The sequence below is a fragment of the Poecile atricapillus genome, chromosome 3, assembly GCF_030490865.1.
Source record: "Poecile atricapillus isolate bPoeAtr1 chromosome 3, bPoeAtr1.hap1, whole genome shotgun sequence".
Lineage (NCBI taxonomy): Eukaryota > Metazoa > Chordata > Aves > Passeriformes > Paridae > Poecile > Poecile atricapillus.
In genome coordinates, this window is record NC_081251.1 from 8,035,597 (window position 1) to 8,062,015 (window position 26,419).

The 26,419-nt window shown below is 40.5% G+C and overlaps 1 protein-coding gene across 4 annotated transcripts in view; it reads right to left on the reverse strand.

Moving 5' to 3' along the window:
• KLHL29 (kelch like family member 29) overlaps window positions 1-26,419 on the reverse strand; it is a 389,363-nt gene that overhangs the window by 233,726 nt on the left and 129,218 nt on the right. For 3 of the 4 annotated variants that reach the window (XM_058835996.1, XM_058835997.1, XM_058835995.1), the window contains exon 3: window positions 7,483-7,785. In XM_058835996.1, the coding sequence (XP_058691979.1) occupies window positions 7,483-7,740 (258 nt within the window). In that variant the 5' untranslated portion in view covers window positions 7,741-7,785. Of the gene's footprint in view, window positions 1-7,482; window positions 7,786-26,419 lie in introns of those variants that run through there. The other variant, XM_058835998.1, reaches the window with a different exon arrangement.

The following is a 26,419-nucleotide window of genomic DNA, read 5'->3' on the forward strand; positions in this document are numbered from 1 at the left end:
AGGCCCTACCTATTAAGCATTGACAGCAAAAATAATAGAAAACCACCAAGTGATTCCTTGTAAAATTCTTTTTGTGGCTGTGTTTGATGGTGACAATGGCATTATGTTCCTAAATGACAGCAACCAACCTCAGGATTATATGCACCTATGACTCAGAGAACCTGCCCTCCTTTAGAAGTACTGCTCCTTAGAAATAAACCCTCTAGTAACCCACATCAAATCACAGGCAAGGCAGCTCCCAGGCTTTTTTAGCCTGACAGGAGCCTGGGACAAATTTTATAATGAAACACCCATGACTCCTGAATGACAGAAGTATATATTTTGCTTTATTTGGATGGATAATCTGCAACTAATAAATGTGAAAATGATGTAATGCTGAGAAAGAAATAAGAAAATAAAAATAACTCTAAATAATTTCAAAGAATCAAGCACTTAAATCCTGGCCAACACAAATTTTATTTAGGTTTTATGATTGATATTTATTCCTTTTGGAAGTCAAGAGATTTTTTATTCAAAGTGCCAAAGCCCAGAAATACTCCTTTTTCTTTATCCAAAGCTGTCATGTTTGTGACCTTGTAAGTATTTGGCGATGTCAATTAGTGCTTCAAAAATGCTGCCTTTCATCTTCAAATGGAACTGGGCCTAGAAACTGGCCAGACCTCTTAGCTCTTTCAACAGATGATAAACACACTGCAAGCAAAAAAAAATCCAAGCAGCTTTTTATGACTTTACAGATTAATGAGCATGCCAGGGCTTTCCAACCAATTTTGGTCCAATAAAGTATCTGCAAAAGTTGACAAATTAAACTCATATTTTGTAAGTTCCAATTTCTACACTATTAAAAATATGTACAGATGCATCTGAGAAAAAAAAACCTGAAATGAGATGTAAGAGCAAGTGGCAGATCATCAGCACAGCCTAAGCCCTCCCTAGGGACACAGATCATTAGGAAGAGCCTTTTAGAGAGGAGTCTGGAAAACACCTAAGACGTCTCCACCTCCTTCAAAGGGAAGAATTGGTTCCTCTGCTTCAATGCCTTCATCACATCAGTTTTGGAAAGCATCACCAATCTCTCTTTGCTCTCTTCTGCCCTGGTAGTACGAGTATTTCCCAGGAGTTGTAACTTTTTTGTAGTAGCATAATGCGATTACTTCAGCAGAAGTCATTGCTCTGTTCAATACTCAACCACTTTTTGTCAATTTGTATTTAGAGGAAAGAAAAATGTGTCCTGAGAGTCAATGAACAAATCTATTTGTTTCCTCCTCTCATTCCTTATACAAGCTCAATTCCTCAAATGCAACTCTTAAAGTAACCCTCTGATTTGAGGATACAAATATGATACTAAAATGGTATTTTTTTGTTGCACCCTGCTGGTTTCAGCCTAGCTGGTCTGGTGAGATGGCACACCATGGCCAACGTAATTCACTCTGTCTATCCTTGCTTGCAGACTGCTCACAAAAGGCTCAGCCTGGAAGCTGCAATCCAGTTAAATTGTGTGTCAGCCCAAACTGTAAATTTTGCAAAGCTTAGTGAATTTTCAAGCCTAAAGAACCAGGAGAATGTGATTTGGGTGCCAGGGTAAACCTGCCCTTTTGTTCTGTTACAAACCATCAGTGTTATGTACTCTGGGCATTGTTCTGATTTCCTAAGCATTTATGTCATCGTCCGCCATAATCAGAGCTTCGTGTGCATCAGAAGTCTCTGCTTAGGTGGGAACAGGCTTGCATCTCATTTACCAATGAAACTAGATATGACTCTATTTTAAAAATGTATCCAGAGGTAAAAATGTATTTCTGGAAGAAAAAAATAACTGCTGCAATTTGAAATCCAGCAACTGAAGCCTTGTGTACCATCACAGTAATTTACTTTAAAAAGAAAAGGAGGATCTTTAACACAGCTTTTGCCACTGGACTGCACTTGGGCCGGACTGCTATGTCATGTCCAGATCAAATAATCACCAGGATACTGTTTGAAATGGTGACAAAAATATGCCAGCTCTCAGTACAAACCCTAGGGGAATGGAAGAACACTTTCACAGAGAAGCTGGAAGAACATATCCCATATATTTCATCACCGCATATTTTGACTGTTTTCTAGCAACTGTTGTATTCCAATATTTATAATCTCTCTCTTTATGCAAGCATCTTATGTTTTATAATAAAAAGAGTACATAAATTTCAGTTACCGTAGCAGAGCAAATTGTTGTATGTAATTAGTCATGTACAACATAAGGCGTAACTTGAAAAACAATTCGTGTTTATTCTTCCTCTGCTTAATCAATATTTTAAATATTTGTGGAAGCCGTACACCAACTTCGCAAATCACCACCTCCTAAGCAAGTGAAGGAGAACAGACAACACAAATCCTGCAACCTGCAGCAAATCATCAACATCTGACAGGCTGCTGTTCAGGGAACTACATTTTTTTGGCACATGAAGGAAAGAAAAATATAACATTTTACTTCTGTGCTGTTTCCCTTTATTCCTTTTTACAGTGCATTCCTCAGCCACACTGACTTGTTTTTCCTTCACCGTAAGAATTTTCTTCTCTCCCCACTTGTTTTTTAATGCTATTTAGTTGCACAGATGCACAAAGTCAGCAGTGGCTACTTCGCCTGCAATCCTTGCCTGACTTTCCAGAGAGGTTAACAAACGTTTGATCATCACTGTCTTCCCTCCCACATCAATAACCGTGGCTAACCACAGTGGGATAAACTCTGGTAGCAAAAACACACAAGTCTTAAATGCTAAAGGAGTACTGTGAGAACAGGAGGCCACAATCACGCCTCAGTTACACTATTTAAAGACTTAAAACTGCACAGCTATCCCTGAGCTCAACTACAGAAAATCTTATAAAAACTGAAGACTGGTGTTTTTATAAAATTTGTCATACGTTTAACCTTGAGAATAACAAATCATTAAGTGTTGGGGGGCTGAAGAATCAATTTATGTTCCAAACAAAGGGTTTTTAAAATTAAGGTTGAAAAAAAAATTAGATCTCGCCTGGTGGTGCACAGATTCTGTTGATGTATCAATCTTTTCAGGCATTTAAAAATAATATAGAGATGATAAAAGTAAATGTTCTATAACCAAAAAATCTCTTGGTAATAAAATTTCAAATTACAGCCCATGACAACACTTCTAAATTGAAGCTGTGATGGAGAAAATTGTACAAGTAACTCGCAAAGTAATTCGGAAAAGCAACAAAGAATGAAGGTGCTGCTGAGATGAACAGAAAACATAGCTGGAATGGTGTGCAGCATCCTTAAATGAATTTCAGACTGTTTTGTTGCCAATATCTTAAGCAGTGCTCTAGTCTTATAAGGATTTCTTGGATAGTTTCCTTTGACCAATAAATAACCTCACTGCAGAAAAAACCCCACCATGTACAGAACCAGCCCTGAGCTCAATCATCACATATGGCTGAGCTCAGAGTCTGACAAACTGATCCAAACACAGAGTTTATTGACAAGATTTCCACTTTCCTATGGACTACTGGTATAGGGGTTGAGGAAGTATCTCCAGTGAAGGACTTATGTCTCTGAACTGTGCTGCCTCTGGGTGCCAGTCTGTGGCCCAGCTGTGGCCAAATGGGTACAGAATCAGGCTAGAAAAAACAAATTGAGTAAAAGAGTTGAAACATTGCTCATAGTAGCAGAGAATGAGTAGAAAACTGAAAAAATCACTGTCTCTGAGTGCCTCACTTTCCCTGTCAATATACTGGGTGTGCAGCATCAAACTATTTCTTAGAGGTTGATGAGGTTTAAATAGTTTATCTGATATTTTCTGGCAGCCTCCAATGAAATGGGTTATAGCAGTGCAAAGTCTCATTGTCATTTTGTTCAGCAAAAAAATAAAGCTTGGGATAAGACAGCTTTTTGTTTAAATAACTCAGACCAAACATCCATAACCACTTAAAGGTGGCAGATCCACTAAGTGTGATTTGTACCAAAGCATCTGTGGTAAGAAGGTTACAGGTACGCTTTGAGAATAAATTTCAAAGGTCTGCAAAGCATAATTAGTTCTAAAGTTCTCCTACACATTAATAATTAGTAATAAAAGTCCTCCACAGAAAGTAGTTAAAAGCTCTTCCAGAAGCATGAAAACATAGACCAAACCCAACCCCCTCACAGCTAGTCGTACATATCCTAAGCTTCCCCTTGAAAATGGTTTCATTTTTTTCTCTCCTTTTCAATGCTTTTTCAGTTCATATCACATAAGTCATGGCAAAGTCTTTAATCTTACATTTACATAATTTTAAAGACCATGGTTCAGCCAGATTAGGTAGACTAGTGTTCCTTAAAACAATTTATCTTTAAATTCCCTGAACAATTCCATCACGCAGCAAATCATACAGTCCAGTTACATATCAGAGAGAAAAGAACTTTTTTCCTCCATTTTGAATTTGTCACTTTAGGATTCAGTTAACCTTCAGCTGAAGGATGGGAATATGACCAGTACCTGCCAATACAGGTAGCCAGAAGACAGATCTTGTCAAACAGACTTCACTTCAGTCTTTGACAATACTATGGCTGTTTCATAACTCATAATTGAGGACAATGACATGTATATGTATTTTTAATAACTATTGATTTAGCACTTTGGCAAAAAAGTCAGGAGCAATTATTGGCTATACAGACATGGAAACAAAGGGAGGGAATGTTTTTATCCTCATGCAAGGGAATGGTGAGTCTGATGCTGAAAGGATGCATATGGTTTGGGTATCTAAGTTTAAGCTGCAGAACCCATATTCGCAATGGCAAATGAAGAACAGAGGGGATGCAAAAGAGTTATTTGGAGGCTACTGAAACTGGGCAATAGCAGGAAACTTAAGGAATCAAGGACCAAAGGACTGAGGATAGACTTGCTGATTTACAAGAAAAAAGAAAAAAAAAAAAAAGAAGCAAACTTTTAACTGGGAGGATAACTAGTAAGTAGGAACGAGTCTGAAGGGCTATAGATGGTAGCTCTCTACAGTTTGAGATTGCCAAACCAGCTGTGGAAGATATACTAAAGTCAAAAACCGTAACTGGACAGGAGGAAGAGTCCCTTCTGACCTCAGCCTGGCGTAGCACTGGTGGCTGTACTTATCTCCTTGGACAGTAAGACAAGGAGATCCAGGTTTTCAATCTTCTTGCTTCATGACACCTTATCCACTGTGTCACCTCTTGCGTGGGGGACACCCTTGCCACGGAGTTTAATGACTTGCCAAAATGCTGGGGGAGGTTCAGCCTGCAGAAGGACACTCAGTGATCAAATATCTCACTCCCAAAACAGAACTAACAAATCCAGCTGCTAGATGTCACCTATACCCCACGAGCTGGTACTCCATAAACATGTTGACAAAAATGGTTGCAAAAGGTAGGCAGGCTGTGATCTCTCCACAGCTCAAAGCAACTTAGCACATGCTTGGTTTATTTTTAATGTATTGTTATATATTTTAATTTTTATGGTTTTATTTTTAAGAGAAACCAAGCAACCATTTGTTTTTCTAACTTGTGATCTCTTCAATATATATGGATGCAATTTTTTATGCCTAGCCATTAGCTGGATCCTATGAGGGAAAAGCCTGGTTACACTGCTGACCACAAGTCTAAGTCTGCTTTTGTGGAGAAGAGAGACACAGACAGGCAGGGTGAACAGGAGTGTGTACGAGCACCTGATGGTTTTTTTGACACCATTTCACATTATTAGTTGGAAGCTTACTAAGCACCATACCCTTACATCTCTGTTTACCCTACTTCTCTCTCCTCTTCAGAGTTATTAATACATGCAAGTTTGAATTTTTAGTTAGAGCTGCTGAGTTGATTCACAGCAGAAGAAGCTGGGGCAAAAACTCTGTGTGCTTTTACACATTTATTTTATGGGATATTACACAGCTGATTAACAGTTCTCAGAATAAAAAGTCTCCTGTTACCTCCATTCTTGTCTATTTATTGCTTTTGATCTATTCATGCCAAAACATTCTTCCTAATGAAAGTCATCAGAAAATTGTCTAATAAGGTAATTTAGAAGACAGTTCACATCTAGCATATGATCAAAAGGCACTTAACTTGCTGTTCCTGCCTCCTCTCCCCCAATAAACACATGGTTTACTAGCACTGATAAGCTTCAAAATGGTTTTGAACATCTGGGAAAAGGGCTGATCAGCTCCAGACAATTGTTGGACTCTAAGTAGACCCATGAACAAAGGTCATGATAAATGAAACCACTGCTTTGGCTCCAAAATTGCTTCAATCATCTCCAGACAAAGCATGACTGAAATGCATCTATCAGTGGATAGCATCTGGAGAACACTAAAAATGTTTTGATCAGAATCTGAATGGCTTCTTCCAAATGAAAATAATTCTAAGATGCCATAGCAAATTTTTATAACCACACTTTGGGCTAATGTTTCCTTCTGTAGCATTGACCTTGTTTTTCTATAGTGTGAAAAAAATCAATATAATAATGGTAGTGCAGAAAAATTTCAGCTTGCTCTTGGCTTACTTTAAATAACTTCATTGTCTCCTTTCCCTCTGTCTACATCTGCTGTATTTGGCACTTTCAGTTATTAAAATGAAACCAAGTTGAAAGAAAATGTTAAATATCATAAAAAGAAACCCAGCAGCGCTTCCTTCTCACTTTGCCAGGGCTGTGGTCACCTTTACCATTTGCCAGGTTTTTCTGTTCCCAGCTGTTCTACCTGAATCTGCATGCAAAAAGAAATCCAAACTTTCCCCAAGAATATCAAATGTACTTTGCAGTTCTACAAGAGCCAAATTTTTATTTTTTTTAAAAAAAAAGAACTCGCCCCTCTTTCCTTCAATAACATATTGAAACAAAAAAGTCCAACAGTTTACTAGTGACTTCCACTCTTTGGTATTGTCTCACTCCTTAGTGTGCATTTTTGCACAAATGAGTGAGCCTGGTTATAGCAGCTCCACAGTTTCACTCCAACCTGCACTAAGAACGAAACTTTGAGAATCTTATAGGAAACTATCAACTAAAGATAAAGAAAAACGCCATTCAACCAAAATTATGACCTTTAGTTATTTTCCACTCCCTCTGGATGAGAAACACATCCACTTGCTGTCAAACACAGCTCTGCCTTGGTCAACAGACAAGAAGAGCATTTCCAAAAGAAATGTGGGAGCAATAAGTTCCATGGAAAGCCACAGAAAGCCCAAACGAAGGCAGTGGTGAATGGAAAGAAACACTTGCTCTGCCTCGGCCTCTCAGAAGCTTGGGGACAGTCCTGGAGCAAGACCTAGTCTGGTGTATGCACAACACGGAACAGAATTAAAAAGACACAGACTGCCCGTATAAATCTATTTTCCTACTCTTGGCTATCTCATGAATGCAAGCCTTACAAAGGGATAGATGACGCTCCATCTCTAACATCCCTTCAACATGTCAACCCGGTTTAAAAAAAAAAAAAAAAGAAAAAAAAAAAAGAAAAAAAAAAAAAGAAAAAAAAAAAAAAGAAAGGCTGAATTCTTACTTTGGTACTGGAAGCTGGGGAGGAGTTGGCCACCAGGCTGGTGATGACATCGCTGTTGCCGGTGGTGCAGGCGGCGGTGGCCGGGGTGGGGAGGCGCGAGGGGACGATGGGCAGGGGCAGCAGCCCGGGGCGGGAGCTGCTGGTGGTGCTGGCGCTGCTGCAGTTGGTGCTGCCCACGTGGTTCCCGTTGGAGCTCCAGTCCCGACGATCCCAGCCAGCACGGTAATCTCTTTCAAACCGGCTGTGGTGCCGTGACATCTCGGTGGAGGGCAGGTGCGTCTCAGAGGGAACTCGAGAGCCTGCCTGGAGGATTAATGACAAAGAAGAGTTAGGGATGAGGGCCCAGCACAGTGACTGTAACCACCAGGGCAAGACCCTGTCGTGCCTTCTCCGCCTTAGGAGAACACTGTTTCTCCTCTTTTCCCAACTGAACATTGAGAGGAAGAGAGTGTCACAGTGAATATTAAACTAGAACACAACTGAGAGAGTTTAGACAAGTACAAGGACACAGTGGAGAGCCCAGTCCCACAGACCTGAAGAAACACCATCTGTCCAAACTCTTCAGCAAAGTAGCAAGCAAAAGCACACAAACTGTGAAAAGCCAAGTTAGAAGAAAGTCATAATTCAATGTTCTGACAACAGGAAAACATTCCCAACAGCTCCATCTTGCAGTTTTCTCAGAAGCTTTCAGATCCTTTCTGTAGCCTCTTTCTTGTACCTGACACATGACCAAATATTGATGGTAAAGATTAACGCCTTAAGTTTTAGCTTTCATATTTTCCAGATTCTGTACTGCATTAGTATATAACTCTGAACTTCATATAAAGTGTTAGCAAGCTCTCTTCACTGTTTAGTTAGACAAAACAATCCTTTTTCAGCCTGAGAACATTACAGCTTCAGGCCCCAAAAATATAAACAACAGCAAATTGAGGAGAACAATCTGGGAGGATGGGACTTCATAACCTGAAGCTGTATAATTGGACAATTAATCCCAATATGTAAATGGCCCAAAAATTATAGAAGTGTGAAAACTCATGACCTGTCATCCATCCTGGGTGTAGCCTCAGCTGAGCTCTTGTACTGCCCAAGGTGTATCCTTTGAAGGCCTTTCTAATAAATACCTACTTTATTCCTTTAACACTGTCTAGCCTCTGTACTAAGTAGCCTCTCAAGGCATCAAGATCAAAGAGAAAAAAAAAAAAAATCTACCTGCTAAATCTACCCATTACTTCTCCATTTTCAAAGCCAAATACTGCTTCACACAGCTCCCTTTTTGCTAGACTTCCTCACTGGAAGCTCCTACAGGAATATTTCACTCTGTGACTCCTTCCCACAGTGAGGATGCTCTCCCAGAAAGGCCAACATATTCTGCCTCCTCCTGTACTTCTGGCTAGACGTAAAACACTTCATACACATAGGTGATCAGTGGCCAAGTTGTTCTGTGTGATCACCCTGTCCTTATCACCACTCAGTCTTTGTTATCCACAGATTGTACCTGCCAGGTGAGGCATGTCTTAACATAATGTTGGGAATCAAGACTCCCAACATTGAATCTTAGTTCTGATAATTATATGTTACATAACCTAAAGCAGTTACTGAAGTCTTCCTGGCAAGGTTTCCTAATGTGCAGAATGGTGGCAATAATGCTATTTTCCCATCAGAGATCTGAGCAAGTGAAAGTTTACAGCATTTGCAATAGAAGAAACAGTATGAATAAATTCTAAATGTATTTGATCCTATAAATAAATAATGAGTATCTAGGTCATTGCAGCACCTGATTTATTTTATTTGCATCAAACGATCCACTAAGTTCTTTGTAATAATGACATCAGGTCAGTGGAAATAATGTTGTTTTACAAATTCATAGATACAAAAATGGATGGGGTAAGAATATCTGTTTATAAGGATAGTGGAGGGAGCCAGAACTAAACTCACCCAGAAACTTGAAGATAATAAACTTCTTAAGAGAGAGAAAGAACTTAGAAGTGTTATAAAACAGTGTGCCTATTGACAATGTTAGTTATTCACCTGGTAGAAATTAAAAAGGCAAACAAAAAACCAATCATTATGCCTAAAGGATGAAAGGTTCACCTGGTTCAATAGAGAGGTACTAGCTGAGACAAAGAATACTTTTCCTTAGTTAAAAATACAATAATATGAAAGTGTATTATAAGACGCTGCCAAATTCCCTACCACAATCATTATGTTCAACAAAAGGCCAAACCAAATCTCCCAAGAAGCTGCATTTTTGATGGTTACATTGTCCCTTTCCAGGAATGAGCACCTCCAGCAAGAGCCTACACTGGGGACCACATCATGGTGTTGTTGGTATTGACCAGAAAATTAACATTCCTCTTAACCAAACTATTTTTTTCTCTAGTAGAATGTGATGCAATGTTTGACTTGATGAATTGAGGGCTGATAGTCCTGGTATTTACTTAGACCCCTCTGTCTTATATTTTTGTGGTCATCTGATACTTTCATTCAGAAAGCTAATTCTGTATTTTCCAGAGGACCATGTGAGCTCAGCTGTACGAGGACAACAGGAAAACCCAGAGACACCAGTGCTGCGAAAGCTGCTGTAGTGAAAACAGAAACTTTCAGTAAAGGTGAAGAAAGCAAAAATTATCTAGTGATAACTATCTCAGAATAAATTCAGTACCTAAACACAGTGTCTTTAAAGGCTAGAAATTTCACAGGTATAGCCCCGCTTTCATTTGTTTTACAACCATTTTGCTAAGTCAGGCAAAAAAGGAGACTGCAAACTGCAAGCTGCAATTTCAAAATATCCTTTATTATTCCTTGCCTTTGAAAAGGTTTCTTTTTAATCCCAACAGCCTACACTGCTGTATGAAGCTATCTTTTGTGCATGTTTGGATGGTGGCTGTCAATTGAATGCCCTCTCCTCTTGAGCTCGAGGATCTGCATTAGCTGTGTTAGTGTACTCCTTGACAAGGCAACCAGGGAGAACCAAACCACATCTCCCCCACCCACCCACACTCCTGAGCACATCTGACATTTAATTCAGCGGAGAGCAGCGGCACACATGCACTCCAGTCAATAGCAGGCAGTTTTTGCCACACGATCCCAGGCACCCTGCCCCCAGCAATTCTACTATCAGATGAGACTGACAGGCAAGTACGTCAATAACAAGCAGGAAAAAAGACGGTGACTAAGCCACGCATTAAGAAGTTTACTTAAAATCCAACACCCTCTTCATGAGCACATTCACTTCTCAGTCCAGCTACGGTAATTCATGGTTTTTCCAATGAAAAAATAAAAGCTGGGGCTAAACATCAGTCTTTTTTTTTTTTTTTTTCCCTCCCAATACACTGCATTAAATGTACACTACTTGTTTCAACATGTCCTTTTTGGCTGGGTACAAAGATACTTGACAGAAACAAGATGCACAGAAAAACCAGAGGGGATAACTATCTAATAAATGAGTATTCAACTGCTAGTGCTTGCTATTTAAAATTAGAAAGAATAGAAAATGTTTTCATAAATAGCTGCTGGGTGAGGTAAGAAATGGGTTGTGAACAGACTAGCTAATTTTTGAATGTATTTTTAGATCCAGAGTTTATGCCTTGTCTAGACTATTGTTGTTGAGGTTCATAATCAAAATAATAATGCTTTAAAAATATTCTGTACTCATAAGAAAAACTTCTCCAACAGTGTGTCCCGAGTCAAGTGTAATCATCACATTCCTCTGCAAAGAACTTGACACAGGGCAGCATAAACCATCTCGAGAAACAGAGATGGAGTGGAGGCCAGTAGAAACTTCACTCAAACAGCAGGGAGGGCAGCAGTCACTGCAGTCAGAGATCACAAAATCCTTAAGGTTAAAAAAGATCTCTAAGATCATCAAGTCCAGTCATTACCCTAACCCTATCACTACCAGTTCCACAATATCTGACTAGGCTACAATTTTCCAGATATGGTGAGATTTATTTTTTTTTCCTTAAGAATAAACAAAACAAAATACGACAAAAAAACCTTTTCTGTTGGGGAGACAAAGAGAAACATCAATGCCTAACACTTACAAACAGCAACATCAATAGCTACAATTAATTCATGTGCTTTTACCTTTTTAAGGGAAGTTTTCCTCAATATTCATGCACAGGCATTTTCTCTTACCTAGATTTAGATCTCTCTAAACAGCACTGAGCAAGAGAAAGAAGATTTTTACCCTGTCTTTTAGATTTTTACCCTGTTTTTTAGACACTGCCCCAGCTAAGCCTTGGCTAATTACAGATCTATCAATCTCAGTTGTGGGGTTGGATGTTTCAGCTAGCACACTGCCACATGTAGGAGCCAGTACTAGAGCCAATAAGCTTTGAGTTCTCTCAGGTACATTTACCCTACATCAGAGCCATAAACCCATGATGCAGACACAGCCAGCAAGAGAATAAATGTATGATTTGTGCACCTCAGACTGGTAGTCCACGAGGATGCATACTGCACGCTGTCACTGCTGAAAGTGCCTCTGTACACCCAGTTCAGCTGACATGCTGTGTGGTGAGGGTGGTGAGGTCAGTGGGACAAGCCTTCCCTCACCCTCTACTCAAGACGCCATCACCGGAGTAGCTGGGTTCTTTAATCACTACTAGAAAGGAAACGCATTCCCGTTGTCACATAGAACTGAAGGATTTTATTGTGCAGCCAAAAGACACAAAAACTCTCTCAGACAGGAAAAAGTCCCACACCCCACTAAAGAGAGAGGAAAGAAGAAAGAGTAGCCCACAGTAGTTTGTGAATGAACTGATAAATTCAAAGCAAAAAAGGAGATCAAATTGGTATTAAGGGAGGGCTGTGGAAAGGGCTATAAGCTAAAGAAGAGAGATTGAGCAACCAGAGGTAAATACAAATCCCATGACAAATCTGAAATAAGATTTAGTGATATGGCAAGGCAAAAAGTCCCCAAGACTGCACTGTGCATGTGCTGCAAAAAGAATGCCAGAACACAGACCACTTTGTTTCAGACAAGCGTTATGCAGAAGCCAGAAATGAGGATTATACATGCACTTGACCCCTTCCCCCATCATTTACTTTCAGAGAAAGATGAGTCTGGGAGGGTAGACCAGGAGAGGCTAACAGACTGATGAAACAATACCAAAAACCTTCTGAGGAATGGGACAGGATCTCTCCCAACCCTACAAGGCCAAAACATGCAATGCAGCGGGTGAGAGAGACCATAAGAAATTACTTTAAGTCTATCCCTCTCAAGGCAAAGTAAAATGTGAGTGTACCCCTGCTAGAGGACCTGACTTTTTCTACAACCAGGAATTTTAGATATACTAACAGCTTGCTCAACAATAATATTTGAGAAAGTTTTCTGGCAAAATGTGAGTGTCTTTGGGAGTCAAATGTAGGGCACTTACACAGACAACAACATCCAGCCTCCAAATGTACCCTGAACACTTTGGCTATTTGGAAATCCTCCTACTTCTTAGCACAAAACCACCTTCCTCCCGGTAATCATTTTTCACCACATCTCTTATTCAAGCTCATTTGTTCCTTGTTTCCACAGCTTACACACACACACACACACACACACACAAAAGAAAGGAAAAGGCCAGCAGCGTGTGAGATAGCAGCGTGCTGTCCTCAGGGCTCTTACCAGGTTCAAACAGATCATTGCTGCAGATTTATTAAACTCAAGTGGTTAACATTTCATTTTATGCTCGATACATTTAAACACAGTCCTTCTTCCCCCAAGCCCAAAACACTCACTGCTCTGCAGAAAAAATGCTTCCTATTCATGTTCCTCTAAATGACAGTCCGGGCTCGAGCCTTGGAGCAGCTTTTTCCCCGCTTTCCACGCTTATCTAGTCAAGGTCTCCTTAAAGCGCCTGTCCCCACAGATATAAATATAAGGAAAAACAGGCTTTCAGCCAGTCTGAAGCTAGAGAATCAGATTTCTTAGACTATTAGTCAACTTCATTAAGTGACTTCAAAAATAAAGGTCAAGCTTTTTAATTTAAATTTTTCCTGGGTAAGCATTTGTTTCTAAATTTACCTTTTAAATAATAACATTACAGAAACATGATAGGCGAGAGACACTGGGAGACAGTGACGGAAGTAGATACATGGTCATTAGGGAAATGGCAGAAAAGGAGAACGAGAGAACCTGAAACTTTAAAATACGCAGCTAAATAATCTTACATGTTTTCAGACAGGATAAATGGAAGTACAGGTAAAATAGCCCATTAGAGAGCTTCAAAAGCAGTTAAGTGCATGTAATGCCTAAGTATTTTATGAGAGCCACACAAAAAAAAAAAAAAAAAAAGAAGAGGAAGGAGAGAGATTTGCTGGAATCATATCTAGCATGAAGAATTGTAACTGATAAAAAGGAAGATGTCTAAGTACCTAAGCTTGAATGATTTCACATATATGCTGCAGGGAAAATGTTACGGCATGCAGTTTTATCAGAGCCTACCGACACAACAACCTCTCCCCAGGCACAGGGCTGAAGACATAATTTATGCATATGGCACCAAAATCACATCAAAATATATTAGTATTACCATAAATTCTGGATATAACTCAATTGTCAGGTCATACATGTACACGTCCTTAAGAAAATCAAAATAAAACAAGGTACTAGCTAGCAGTCCTGGCAGCTTCAGGAGCAACTCTTCAGCAATGTGTCAAGCAAAATGTTTTATTTGAGCTCAACATGTTTTATAACCAACAAAGACTTTCTTAGACACATATAGAATCACTGTTGCAAGCCTACATGGATCTGACTAATCCATTTTCACAATTTTTACTTCACTTTTTTTTTTTTTTTTTTTCCTGTTTGGGTGACTTCAGTGAAAGAACTCTTTGTTAGACAAATGCAGAAGGAATGCAATCAAGAGATTCTGTAAAGCTGAACTACAAGCAGCTGTGTAGAAAGATAAGATCCAGAAATATTTGAGAGGCAAGGAAACAACTTTATTATCAAGTAAGGTCTACTTCTGTAAACCCCTGATTTAGTCTTATAAACAGTTGTAAAGCTCTTGTAAAATCCAAGACAAGGCAGAGACACTTGAGCTGCTTTGCTACAATCAGATCTTAAAGAAAAAAAAAAAAAGAATAATAAAAAAAAAGCCCAAATCCTAACCCTGTAAGTGATAAAGGAGCAGTAGATTAAAGAGATTATATAGGATTTAATTTTCCAAATATATGCTAGAGGAGGTGATGCTTTGGGACATATTAAAAAAAAATCTGAGCATGGACACATTAGTGTCTTCTCAGCAGAAAACCCACTATGCAAGAAGCAAAAATGAGATCTTTGTTTTGCTATCTCAAAATATTGTAGAAAAGTTTGTGCACTTTTTATTTCTGAGTACTTCAGATGCATATGGAAATCTTCCGAGTAAGTAAAAAGATAAACTAGACTATCCAAATAAAGAAGCAAAATCCAGTCACAATGAGAGTGAAACCATACCTTACAGTTTCCTTCCTTCACAGTTGACGTAATACAACCCTCCTAAATGAGGGGTTACTAAAAGATCTCTAATCTCTAAGTGTATGTTTTAATACTAAGCTTCTAGGAAATTTATCTTCTGATAATTTCCTATATATAGTAATTTGCTTTTCAGATACTGTTTTTTTTACAATCTGAGCAGAGCAGGTAACACATTCTTCAATTCACGGATCATGAACACTGGCAAGATGAGGAAAGCTCACAAAGATTCAGAGTGGTCCCAGTGCTCACACTGCTGGAACAGAAGGTGAAGACGAGTCCCATCTTGAATCCTGTTGCTTGCCAAACCACGAATTCAAGAAGGTTACACCAGGTGCAGGGGTTTCCTTCTGCAGATGCTCCTGACCATACAAGTTTCTTGGACTATCCTAAAAGGCCTCCATCCACATCCTTAGATGTACTCATCATCAATTATAAATTGATAGAAAATGTCAAAATATACTGCTTTGGGATATGTATTTGAATAAAATTCCTAACTTGAGGAGGAAACTACTAAATCTATTTCTCTCTCTTCAGGCTTCTGTTGGAAAGATCTCTCAGTTGATCTGGTTCTCCCCCATGGCTTTGCTGCAAACCATCCCCACAACCTTACAAAAAAACTCAGCACAAAATTCAACCCTCACCATCCTCCAGCCCCAAAAATCAATTCTCGGTGCCACCTGCTCCAGATTCTTGGTCTTTCCAAGGACCTTCTAAAGCAACAAGACTGGACTTTTACGCAGCGGTTTTGTAAATGAAAATCCACCAGAACTTTACACAAAGGCGTAACAACTTCCTCAGATGTCTCTGCAGGGTCCAGGGTAGCTGGCAGTGTCTGGAACCCAGCCTCGTTAAAAACAGAGAGAGAAAAACATAACGTCCCTCTGTAACACTCCTGCTTGCAAAACACTGCCCAAAACATTGACTTCCCTAATTAAATTATCTCATTAGCATGAAAGGCAAACGAAAGAAAACCAAATGCCAAGAGCTGCTGTGTTAAAGGCCAGTTCGTGGAGGGTTTGTGCAGGAAGCTTGCACGGCAGAGCTGGTGGCCAACACCTCGGCACAGGGGCTGGCAGGATGACAACTGGTGGCCAGGGTCCAGGGGTGCCTGCCGGGGACAGGTGGGGAGGGGAGATGGGGACACGACTGGATTTCTTCTGGGGAAATGGGCCATCTTCTCAAAATGCATGAAGTGGCTGCCAGGACCTGACATACCTAATCTTGCCTAAGACTTCATAGTTAATAAAGCAGAAATGTAGAATCAGCTACTGTCAGTGTTGCCAAATGTCACAAAATAAATCTCACAAAATTTAATTAGCGGGATCTTGGCTCTTTTGGGGATGGTTTCTTAGGTGGGTGAGGCAGGGGTGGGAGTAGAAGGGGACCAGGTCTTCAAATTACATTTTGAACAAGGCAGGAGAAATTTCCTTTTATTTATTGTTATTTTCAATTTTCCAGGCCCTGAGAAAGACTGATCAATCAGTCAAAACTATTACAGGAGAACACTCTCTGCTATGGTAAGGGTTAAATGCAGTACAAGATCTCTGGATCACTTGTAGCGCTGCAAAATGCTGTAATAAAGAAAATTCTTCAAATTTCCCTCTTAGAGGATATTTTTGGGTCATCCCACCCCATCACTGTTCACATTTTAAAAGCTACAGCCAGCACCAAGTGAAGTAATAAATTTTCTCTTCCAGGCCTGATGTCCTCTGACCACACAGAATTTTTTTAACACACATTTTGTTGAAAGGAGACATGTATCACTCCCCCAAATCAAGAGCACACGTACACTTATACACAAAACAGTCCCTAACCATCTGGTATATAAAAAGAGCTTATTCCATGCAAATTGCCCCAGGAAAGAAAAAAAAAAAAAAAAGAAAAAAGAAAAGAAACATTAAATCATACTATCAGAGTCATTTCAGTTGCAAAAGACTTTTAAGATCACCAAGTCCAACCATTAAGCAGTTCGAAGTCCACCACTAATCCCTAAGTGCCACATCTACATGTCTTTTAAATTTACTGAACATGAGACTAGCACAGACCATAGCAACAGGCATCCAAAGACCTTCAAAGGTTTAACATGATTTGTGACACACTGAGGTATGAAGGTGCAGTTATTCCAATCCCCCAGTAAGTGAATTCCCAGAGAATACATAACATCTCTGACCCGTGGGGAATAACTACAGTTTTTCCCGTTTCTGATGCCCTAAATGTGTGACTGCCACAAGCCTGCACTCACAAAGCCTCACAAGCTTGCTCCTCACTTACAGAAACAACTGTATTCTTGCTGTACTTTTAGAGACCTTGAAGAATCCAGAGAGGAGTTTCTCTGTGTAGTTTTGTACTTCCCTCTTTTTGCTTCATGGTGCTGGTACCATTAGTACCAGTCCATCAGTACCAGGCACCCCTTTATCTGGCTGGAAATACCGGGACACTCAGCCCCAGACACCTGGGGCTCTCGGATCCAAACATTCCCGTCTCACTGGAGTTGGCCAGAGCCCATATTATCTGTCCATCTGCAGTCACAGCTCATCACCTCCCGTGGCCTAACCACGTTTCATAAAATGGATTGACTTTATTTTCAGCTGGTTCAATAGAGTAAGTATCACTTACATCCACTTGCTATTTTTGTTTTGTTTTGAAAGGTGATGCGTCAAGAACCAGAGGGACAGTGCCACCATCCTAATGAATTAATACCACATCCAGTATCAAAGTTAACTGCATTTCTGCTTGATCTTCTGCCTCGTAAAAGCTATTCCTGTTACCATTTCTTCTACCATCCTTTCTTGCTTCTCACTTAAAATTAGCCCAAGTGGCTCATTTTTTATATTTTCAGCTGCTGAATGCAGGAAATCAGCAGCCCACCTTTTCTAGGCCAGAGGTCTGCAGCTTTTAATTAGCTGCTTTAGAAGTAACAGGATCAAATAATAAACAGATCATGAACTACTCACCATATCCCTCTCAAGAAATGTTTGGTGATGTAGAACCTTTCAATTCTACAGAGAAATCAAATCATGTTTGCCAAGCACCTACTTAAATATGCATTTAAGAATACCCAGAATCTAGTTAAAAATTGCAGTTGAAAACTACTAGATTTTCAGGCACTGGCCAAAATGTTTTGCATTTTATTCTGAATAGCAATTATTCATTTTCATTCCACCAAAGCTGTCAAAAACTCTATATGCAGTCTTGTAGTGAGGCTGTTATATACATGCCAAATGCCTGTATAGGAAACATCTGGACTTGCTTCTGTTCCAGGATTTGCCAAAGCATAAGTCTATCTATTGTTTTTTCTTGTGACTTTTATTTTTTCTCTCTCTCTGCTGTGCCTCAGGTCGTTTTTCTTAAAATGAAATCATTAAAACAGGCAGAAAGAACACAGGAAGGAGGAGTAAGAACAGCTCTAGCATCTGAGTAATCTTCCAGTGGGACTAATTTTACTAAATATTTGTGCTACTGCTACCAGTCAATCACCACAAGTATTATTGAGAAGCTAAAAAAAATAAAAATTAAACCACATTTAGGGAAGTATATTGGCATAGAGAAAAGGAAAAACACATATGCTGTTCTATAAACTAGAAGTTCCGTTTACTGAAATGTCCTCAATATCAATATAAAATGTATTAACATAAAACCCAAACTTGCTGTTCCCTGATTTTGCATTCATTTTACATCCGTACTTCTCCGAGGCAACAGATCAGAATGGTGCATTGCCTTCCCCTCAGGCCAAGTGTAATAAACAGGCAGGTATAATATAAGGCTGCAGTGTCTCAGCTCTCCTCCCCAACAATTGATCTTCCAGCCCAATGGTGTAATTCCGTCTTGGTAGCTCCCTTCACACGCCTCATACCTGATCAGTCAATTATTTCAAATCAAGCAGAATTAAAGTGTTATTTTTGTGAGGGAGGATGATATTCACCAGTGACCAACGTGAAACTAATAAACTAATTTCCCTTTACTGCCTTGGGCAAAACAGAAAAATCCAGGTCTATGGGAGAAAGACAGCAGCTGTTCCATCAGTCTGTTGCCCAAATGTGTTTGCCATTTACTATCTTTAAATTGAATTTTTGCTCACAGGACAATTTTGGGAACAGAAGACAACAAAAAGAAAACAACAAAAAAGACATCTGACTGTTCAAGACAGAGCTGTGCAATGCAAGCTTCCTGAGAGAAGGGGACAGTACTCTCCAGTTCTCTGAAACAGAGCATATTCCTCCTGTCAGTAGCAAATTTATCCAGTAGATGTCAACACCAGCAAAAAATATGTGTAAAGCCAACCTTAACAGCAACAGTACTCACTTCAATTTACAGCAGCATATCAGGGGACAGTTTAATACTTGGAAGATTGTGTATTTACTCGCTACCGTCCCATCCCTGCATCTTCCTGAACGGATCTGGCCTGGCTCATCTGTCCATAAATGTATGTAGAGCAAAATAATTTGTTTTTTGCTTTTCAAATAATTTTGTCTGGTCTGCTGAGAAATTGCTGATGACTATGTGATTACTTTTGGATTGGATCAGATGAAATTTTTCTGAGGAGGCGCAGGGAGGCGGGGTGGGGGGAAATACTGTGTGGTGCAAAATGACTACTAGAAGCAAAATCTTCATAGTTACTAAATATAATCTGAAGAGGTCTGTTCCCTTCTGACCTTCCACTTGCATGGTTAAGCAGTGCAATGATTTCATGGATTTTGCTCCTTCCTCAAGAAGCTTCTCAGCCTACAAGAGTGACCTGCGATTCTCCTGCTGACCCCAGGTCAACAGATACTTGTTGTTCCTGTGAGGTTTTTTTGTTTTGCCGTACACCAAGGACAGTCTGTTGTAAGCCTTTTAGTGTTATTATCACTCAAAAGACTGCATTTGCTGACAAGTTTTAACCATGCAAAAACACAAGGCCATTGCTGTTGACACTTTTAAATCTACTATTAAGATCTTACTGTTTGAACAGCTTGTGTGTAGAATCTGAAGTACAGATTTCTGTTTCCTTTTTGTTTATTTTTAGATAAACCTTGTGTTTCTACTCTGCAATGTTTGCATTTGGCTGCTGAGCATGCAGTAACTGCATACATTATATGCACTGCTTAGAGACACTGCCTCACAGCCCATCAGGTTTATGGAATAGATGAAAAGAGAAGGGAAATAGCAGATCATTTTCCTGATTGATTAATCTTTCTTCACGTTGCCATTTCCCCATAAACATGAGAAGGATAACCAAAAGTATGTTGTGACATCTAACAGTGAACCATTGAAGCAAATTATTTTACTACTGCTACAAAACTTACTACGGAGTTTGTTTTCAGAGATCTAAAACATAATAAGTAGACATAAATGAAAATATTACAGAGACACCACTATGAGCATTTATCCCTCACGTGCAAAACCTTACAACTTTTACGAGCGGCATCCATCCAATCATGCTGTTGCAGCTTAACTGATCAATCTGGCTTAAAATTCAGGCACTCTGTGAAGGCACAAGCAGTGGTCAAAGGCTGAGACTGAATTACCATCATCCAAGCAATTCCTAGGCATCAACAGAAGCAGGCACGGGAAGATCAGGCACAGGTACTGCGCTCCCAGTAAATAATCCGAACAGATGATGGCACTTGAGAGAACAAAGTCAGAGCTCTGAACACCAGGGAAAAGCATCGAATGCCCAATCCAGCCCCACGCGGCATGAGGCGCCAGCAGCACACCCCGTTTTGGGAAGCCACATCCTGCTCCACAGCTCTGGGTGCCAGCACGTACTACCCAAGACAGAGCCATAAATAGTTTGGAGATAAGACGCATATCTCATAAGGCACACCGCAGTTTCACAGCCAGGGATGAGCAATTCTTTTAATTACCGTCAGCATTTTCTCCGAATCCTCGTCTCAAAGAAGAGATGGAAACTTTTGATTTGCTGTGACACCTTGATTGCTGCACGGATGAGTCACCACACCACTCCTGTTAGTCTTACGAATTTATAGATTTTTAGGCCAAAAAGCACAGGAGGCTGTTACAATCACTCTGCTCTGACTCTGAACAGCACAGCTCTCCTGGCTCATCCAGCAGCCTGCCTGCCAGGCACAAGCAGGGACCAGGAGTGTCGTACATAAAATTATAAAACATGCCTAAGCTTGCCCGTAAGCACCACAACAGTTCCCTCTCAAAACAAGAGGCAAAAATGTAAAATTATTGATCACTGAACTCATGTACCTGTCAACACCTTTCTTCCTAGCAGTTTCACTGAGCTGGGAGGTGGCAGGGATGGTGCCAAATGGGGAGGCAGGGGTGGCCCAGTGCTGCTCACAGCCAGTTCCATGTCCCCACTGCAGGGAACCACAGAGCCCTGCAGCCAAACTGGTGGGGTCTCTGTGAAACATTCCTAGGAAAGGGCAAGAACACTGCACAGGCAATGAGGAATAAGGAAAAGAAGTGTAAGAAACAGCCCTGCTGACACCAAGGTTGAAGAGGAAGGAGGGGGAGAAGGTGCCCCCGGTACTGGAGCAGGGGTGACCCTGCTGCCCATGGAGAGGACCATGATGGAAGCCGATCACAGAATCATAAAATGCTTCAGGCTGGAAGTGACCTCAAAGATCCTCTATTTCCAACACCTTCTGCCATGGGCAGGGACACCTCCCACTAAACCAGGCTGCTCCAAGCCCCATCCAACCTGGCCACTTGCAGGGATGGAGCATCCACAGCTTCTCTGGGCAACCTGTGCCAGTGCCTCACCACCTTCACAGTGAAGAATCTGTTCCTAATATCCAGTCTAAACCTACTCTCTTTTAAAGTCATTATCCTTGTCCTATTACTATGCCCTTGCAAGAAGTCCATCCCCAGCATTGTTTTTTCCCCCAGACATCCACACTGCAGCCCATGGAAGACTTCTCCTTATGGAGAGAAACCCATTCTGAAGCAGCATTCAGGCAGGAGCTGCAGCCTGTGGAGGAGAATCCATCCTAGAACTGGTTAATCTGGAGGAACTGCAGCCCCGCCAATTTTTAAGTTTTTTTTTCCAGACTCTTCCAAAGCAGTTCACACATTCATCCTCTGTATTAGTAGAGAGGAGGGACAGAAAGGACTGAGTATTTCTATATCTGCAATATATTAGTGTATTTATGAAAGACACCATGGAGAAGACCTTCTACATAATTTCAAAGGCTGGGTTTGGCTTAATTTCATGCTTTGAAGATGTGTGTATTCCCAGTTTCCTTCATTCTTTTTATTCCATGTATTCTATTATCTTCTTGCCTATCCACTTGTAAACAATTTCTAAGCTGACCTAAGTGAATGAGCTGCTTGGAATGATCTTCACAGATGGAGTCCTCTACCAATTGCTTCCCTGAATAAAGTACATATCCATACCATTTCCTTGATCTTCTAGGTAAGTAATCACATCCACTGAGGATGGATTAGACACACACTTCGAAATAATGCCTGTCTATAACTAGATGTCTTATTTCCCAGCATTCACATAATGGCCCCATTACATGCTTGATTACTGTGGCCAGGCTAAATGGAGCCATTTGTTTAGAACTTTTCTTTCTTTTCTTCTTTATTAGCAAATCCAGCTTTTTTTACTGAATCCTATGATGTTCTGAAGGTATTCTCAATGTTCCTGAAGACTGCCTCTGCTAATTCTTTAGAGACAGACTCTCCAGTGCATTTTGTTCAAAATTCTTAATACTCAGTTTTGCAAGATGTCCTTTCTTCTCCTACTTTGGTCTTCATTCGTCAAGTTACAGTTTTCAGCAAATTTTTCCCACACAAGGTTACCCAGTTCCTTGTATTTTAAGACAATGATAAGCATTTATGTGGCACTCTCTGTCTTCAAAGCACTTTACAAACATTAAATATTTAATGCTCATGGCATCCCTCTTACTCTCAACCCCATTTTACAGGTAGGGGAAGAGACTCATAGGTTAAGTGATTTTGTTTCAAGTCACATCACAAGTTACTGACAGATGTGAGACCAGAATATATCAGCTCCGATTTTCAGTTCTGTACTCAAAACGAGATCAGCCTCGTTCTTTCACTTAAAATAATATAAATAATAATGAAAATCCTTGCTCTTGTTCAGAGATAACTTAGTTCTTTAGAGGTTCTAACTACAACAATAAAAGAAAACCCATAGGAAAAGCACCCCAAAATGACCCACAAGGACAGCTACCAGTTTTGTAACCCTTGTCTTCTCTTGCCAGTAGAAGAAGAAACCCACAATTGGACATTATCAGGACAGCATGTTTTCAGGTATTTATATATAGCCAAACACACACACACACACACATGCATATTCTGAACCACTGCCTAAACCAAAAACAGAGACCTTCCAGCCAGGGAAGAATTTGCAATTTAAAAACCGAAGTACATTTCAAAATGGCATCACTAAAGAGCTTCGGTATTTGATAAGAAGATTATAGTACCAAAAGCCTTTTAAAATAAAGTACAGGAACAGTGAAGCCAGGCATTTGCAACTAGATAACACGGAGCTAATCGGGCAGTGCGAAAGGTGTGCCCTGCTGCAGGGAGCATGCAGGAGCCAGGCAGCTTTTGGAACTCAAATAATGAGGGGTTTTTTTTAGCTTTAACATTTTTCATAATCTAAGCAGGAGGTCTAAACACAGGCTGTATGCAACACTAACTGTATTTCCCTTTAACAGGCTCCTATGGGAACAAATGTTCAGTGTCAGGCTGGTACTATACGTCCATTTAATTGAGCTGAGAGAACTCTACTGCCCTCGAAGAAAGCTCATCTCTTCTCTCCGTGGATGTGACTATAGAGCTAGCAGATAATATCTCACTCATTATTTATACAACCACGTAATTATCTCCCAGAGACTCCCCATTTTGCCTAAGTTTCTTTTTTGGAAACATCATCTGTTGGCTGAATGGAAAACCAAATCCAGCTTCAGAGACTGTGACAGTGAGTGCCAGAGCATCCTTTGCTACCACAAGTGGCAAGCAGCACGGGAGTCTGCAGTACCACTCACATGGGGGACGTGCTCCTGGCTTTACACTGGATCTGTTTAATTCTCTTGCAAAATGCAGGCACGTGTGCAAGATCAACAGTACACAAAACACAGAATTTTAAAGAAACGTAAACAAAAAATAAATCTGCACATTGCACAATTGCCTCCTCTGTGCCATTGGGTTCTGTCTCACTGTTTACATTGTTCCAGTGCCACCAGATCCAAATACCATGGCAAAATCATCTGAGGTCAAGAACATTATTATCCCTCCTCTTCAGCCAATGAGCTGAGGATAGAAAGTATATGGACCAAAACTAGAAGATGCATTCAAGTAGGGAGAGCAGAGGTCAGACATTTTATCCAATTTAAACATGTGCAAAAATCCCTCCAGGCTTATGTACCTCAGTCTGCAGGAAGCCACATTATTGCTAATAAAGCTATTTAGGTGCCCAACGTCCTGCTGTTGTACAAACCAAAGGGAACATCATTTGGCCATTTATCACTGCAGGAATGCTAGAAATTCCCAAAGGAGGTACCACTGCCCAAATCCTGTGGTGTCATGTCATGAGCCCCTCCAAAACACAGGGATGCTTTGAGTTGAGCACCAAGGGGAGGCAATACAGCGTGACTCATCCTGCTGAGGGATCTGGTTTCCAGCTTTGGCTCCCTATATAACTGAAGCACAAGGCATTACAGAAATCTGCTGGGCTCAGAGTTTCCATGCCAGAAACTGGATGCCAGTGAGCCCAGCACGGCCACACTCAGCACTGGGGCTAAAGCTCTCTTTCAGGTGGTACTGCTGTTTTTTAACTCCAGGCCCAAGACAAGGAATAGGTATAATCCTCTGCTCTTTCAGATGTCCTACATGACTCCAGGCTCAGCTCTGCAGAGCACTGGAGTTCGCTGGAGGGAGATAAGAAAAACAACCAAGGATGTGCCAAATGAACACCACGTCCCCACCACTGATCTAACAGAGCTTTTGGGCAGACTTAGCCAACACCCACATCTCAGGCAAAGCTCATGAGAGAGGGCACTGGTGTTCCTGCAATTCAGCAAGCCTGCCATTACCTTCCTCATGCAACCCTGTGCTCAGTTACTGCACGACGTACAGGCTTCTGCCTTCCCACTCCAACAGAGGCTGGCTTGGTTTTGTTCTTTTTCCCCCATTTAATTTTGAAGATTATAGGATTTACACTTATTCTGGTAAAATATTTTGTAGCACTGCCATGAAAGAGCAGAGTGGAGGCAACACACACATATTACGAAAGCTCTGGCATTATAATATGTAGCTTTTCTGTTATAAATTACATTGACCAACTAAAGTACAGGTTACAGTAAAGTCTGCACAAAGTCAAATTGTGGCAGTAATGCACATATGGAAGAAAAAAGAAACAACAATTTTCTTGTGCATTTTAATACACTTAGGAAAATGGCCAAGACTGAATTCCTTGTGGAGGGAGAGCCAAACCGTATTCATGAAGTCACTGTGTTCTTGTTTTTGTTTTTTTTTAAATGAGAAAAACAACTATGCCATTGTCACAACTAGGGAAATACCATATACCATTGGATTAAAATCCTTTCCAGGAATGTACAAAACATAGTTTTCCCTTACTGCCTTTTTTAAATCTTGAACTACCATCTCTCTGAAGCAGCCAAGAAAATTTGACTATCATACCTACTGGCCATACAAGCCCTCTAAAAGGTACTGTGCCCATCCCTCCACCCCTCCAATGCCATGACTTGGGGGTAGCTCAGGGCTCTCTGCCCTGGCAGCAGTGGGTCCTCAGAGTGACAGGAAAGGCTCGAGGAAAGCTCAGTGAAAGAGATCCCAACTTAGATTGGAGAAGAGTTGGGTGGGTGAAGGAGCAACAACACCCCACCTTCAAATGCAGCTTAAACCCAGGACTCTGCAGCCCCCTGATGCCTTTCCCAGTTTTCTCCCCCAGCGTTAATTTATCTTTCAATCAACTTTTCTCCTTTATTCTCACCACATCTCCCATTTCTACTCACTACCTTCCCTTCTACCACATCCAGGTTATTTCCCTCCTTGCTTCACAAGGAAAAATTCCTCCAAAACCTTCCCCAGTCCTCAAACAAGATTGACTCAGATAGGTGGTCTGCAAAACTTTCTTCACTTGTGTACTCATACCTTTTTGACCTTGTTTTATCCAACTTAAAATCCCTAAGTGAAATCATTAGGTAAGCAAGAGTGACCCCATGTACCAAGAATTTGGCAAGCATTAAAAAGAAACAAAGGACTCCTATCCTACTCTCAGATGTAGAAAGGAGGAAACTGAGGTGTAGAAGCAGGTGGGAATGTAGTGGTGATGAAATGGAAGTGACAAGCTTATAATTTATTAAGTTTCTAAACATAGTTTCATCCAAAAACTAGGGGAAAAGGAGTTCCCTCCTAAATAAGGTATTGAGCAGAAACCTTTAAGAGAACCAGCAACCCTGTTCTGTTCCAATTCAGCTGTCTACAGCTAACCCCTCACAGGGGACTTTAGTTTTGGACAATTAATTTTAT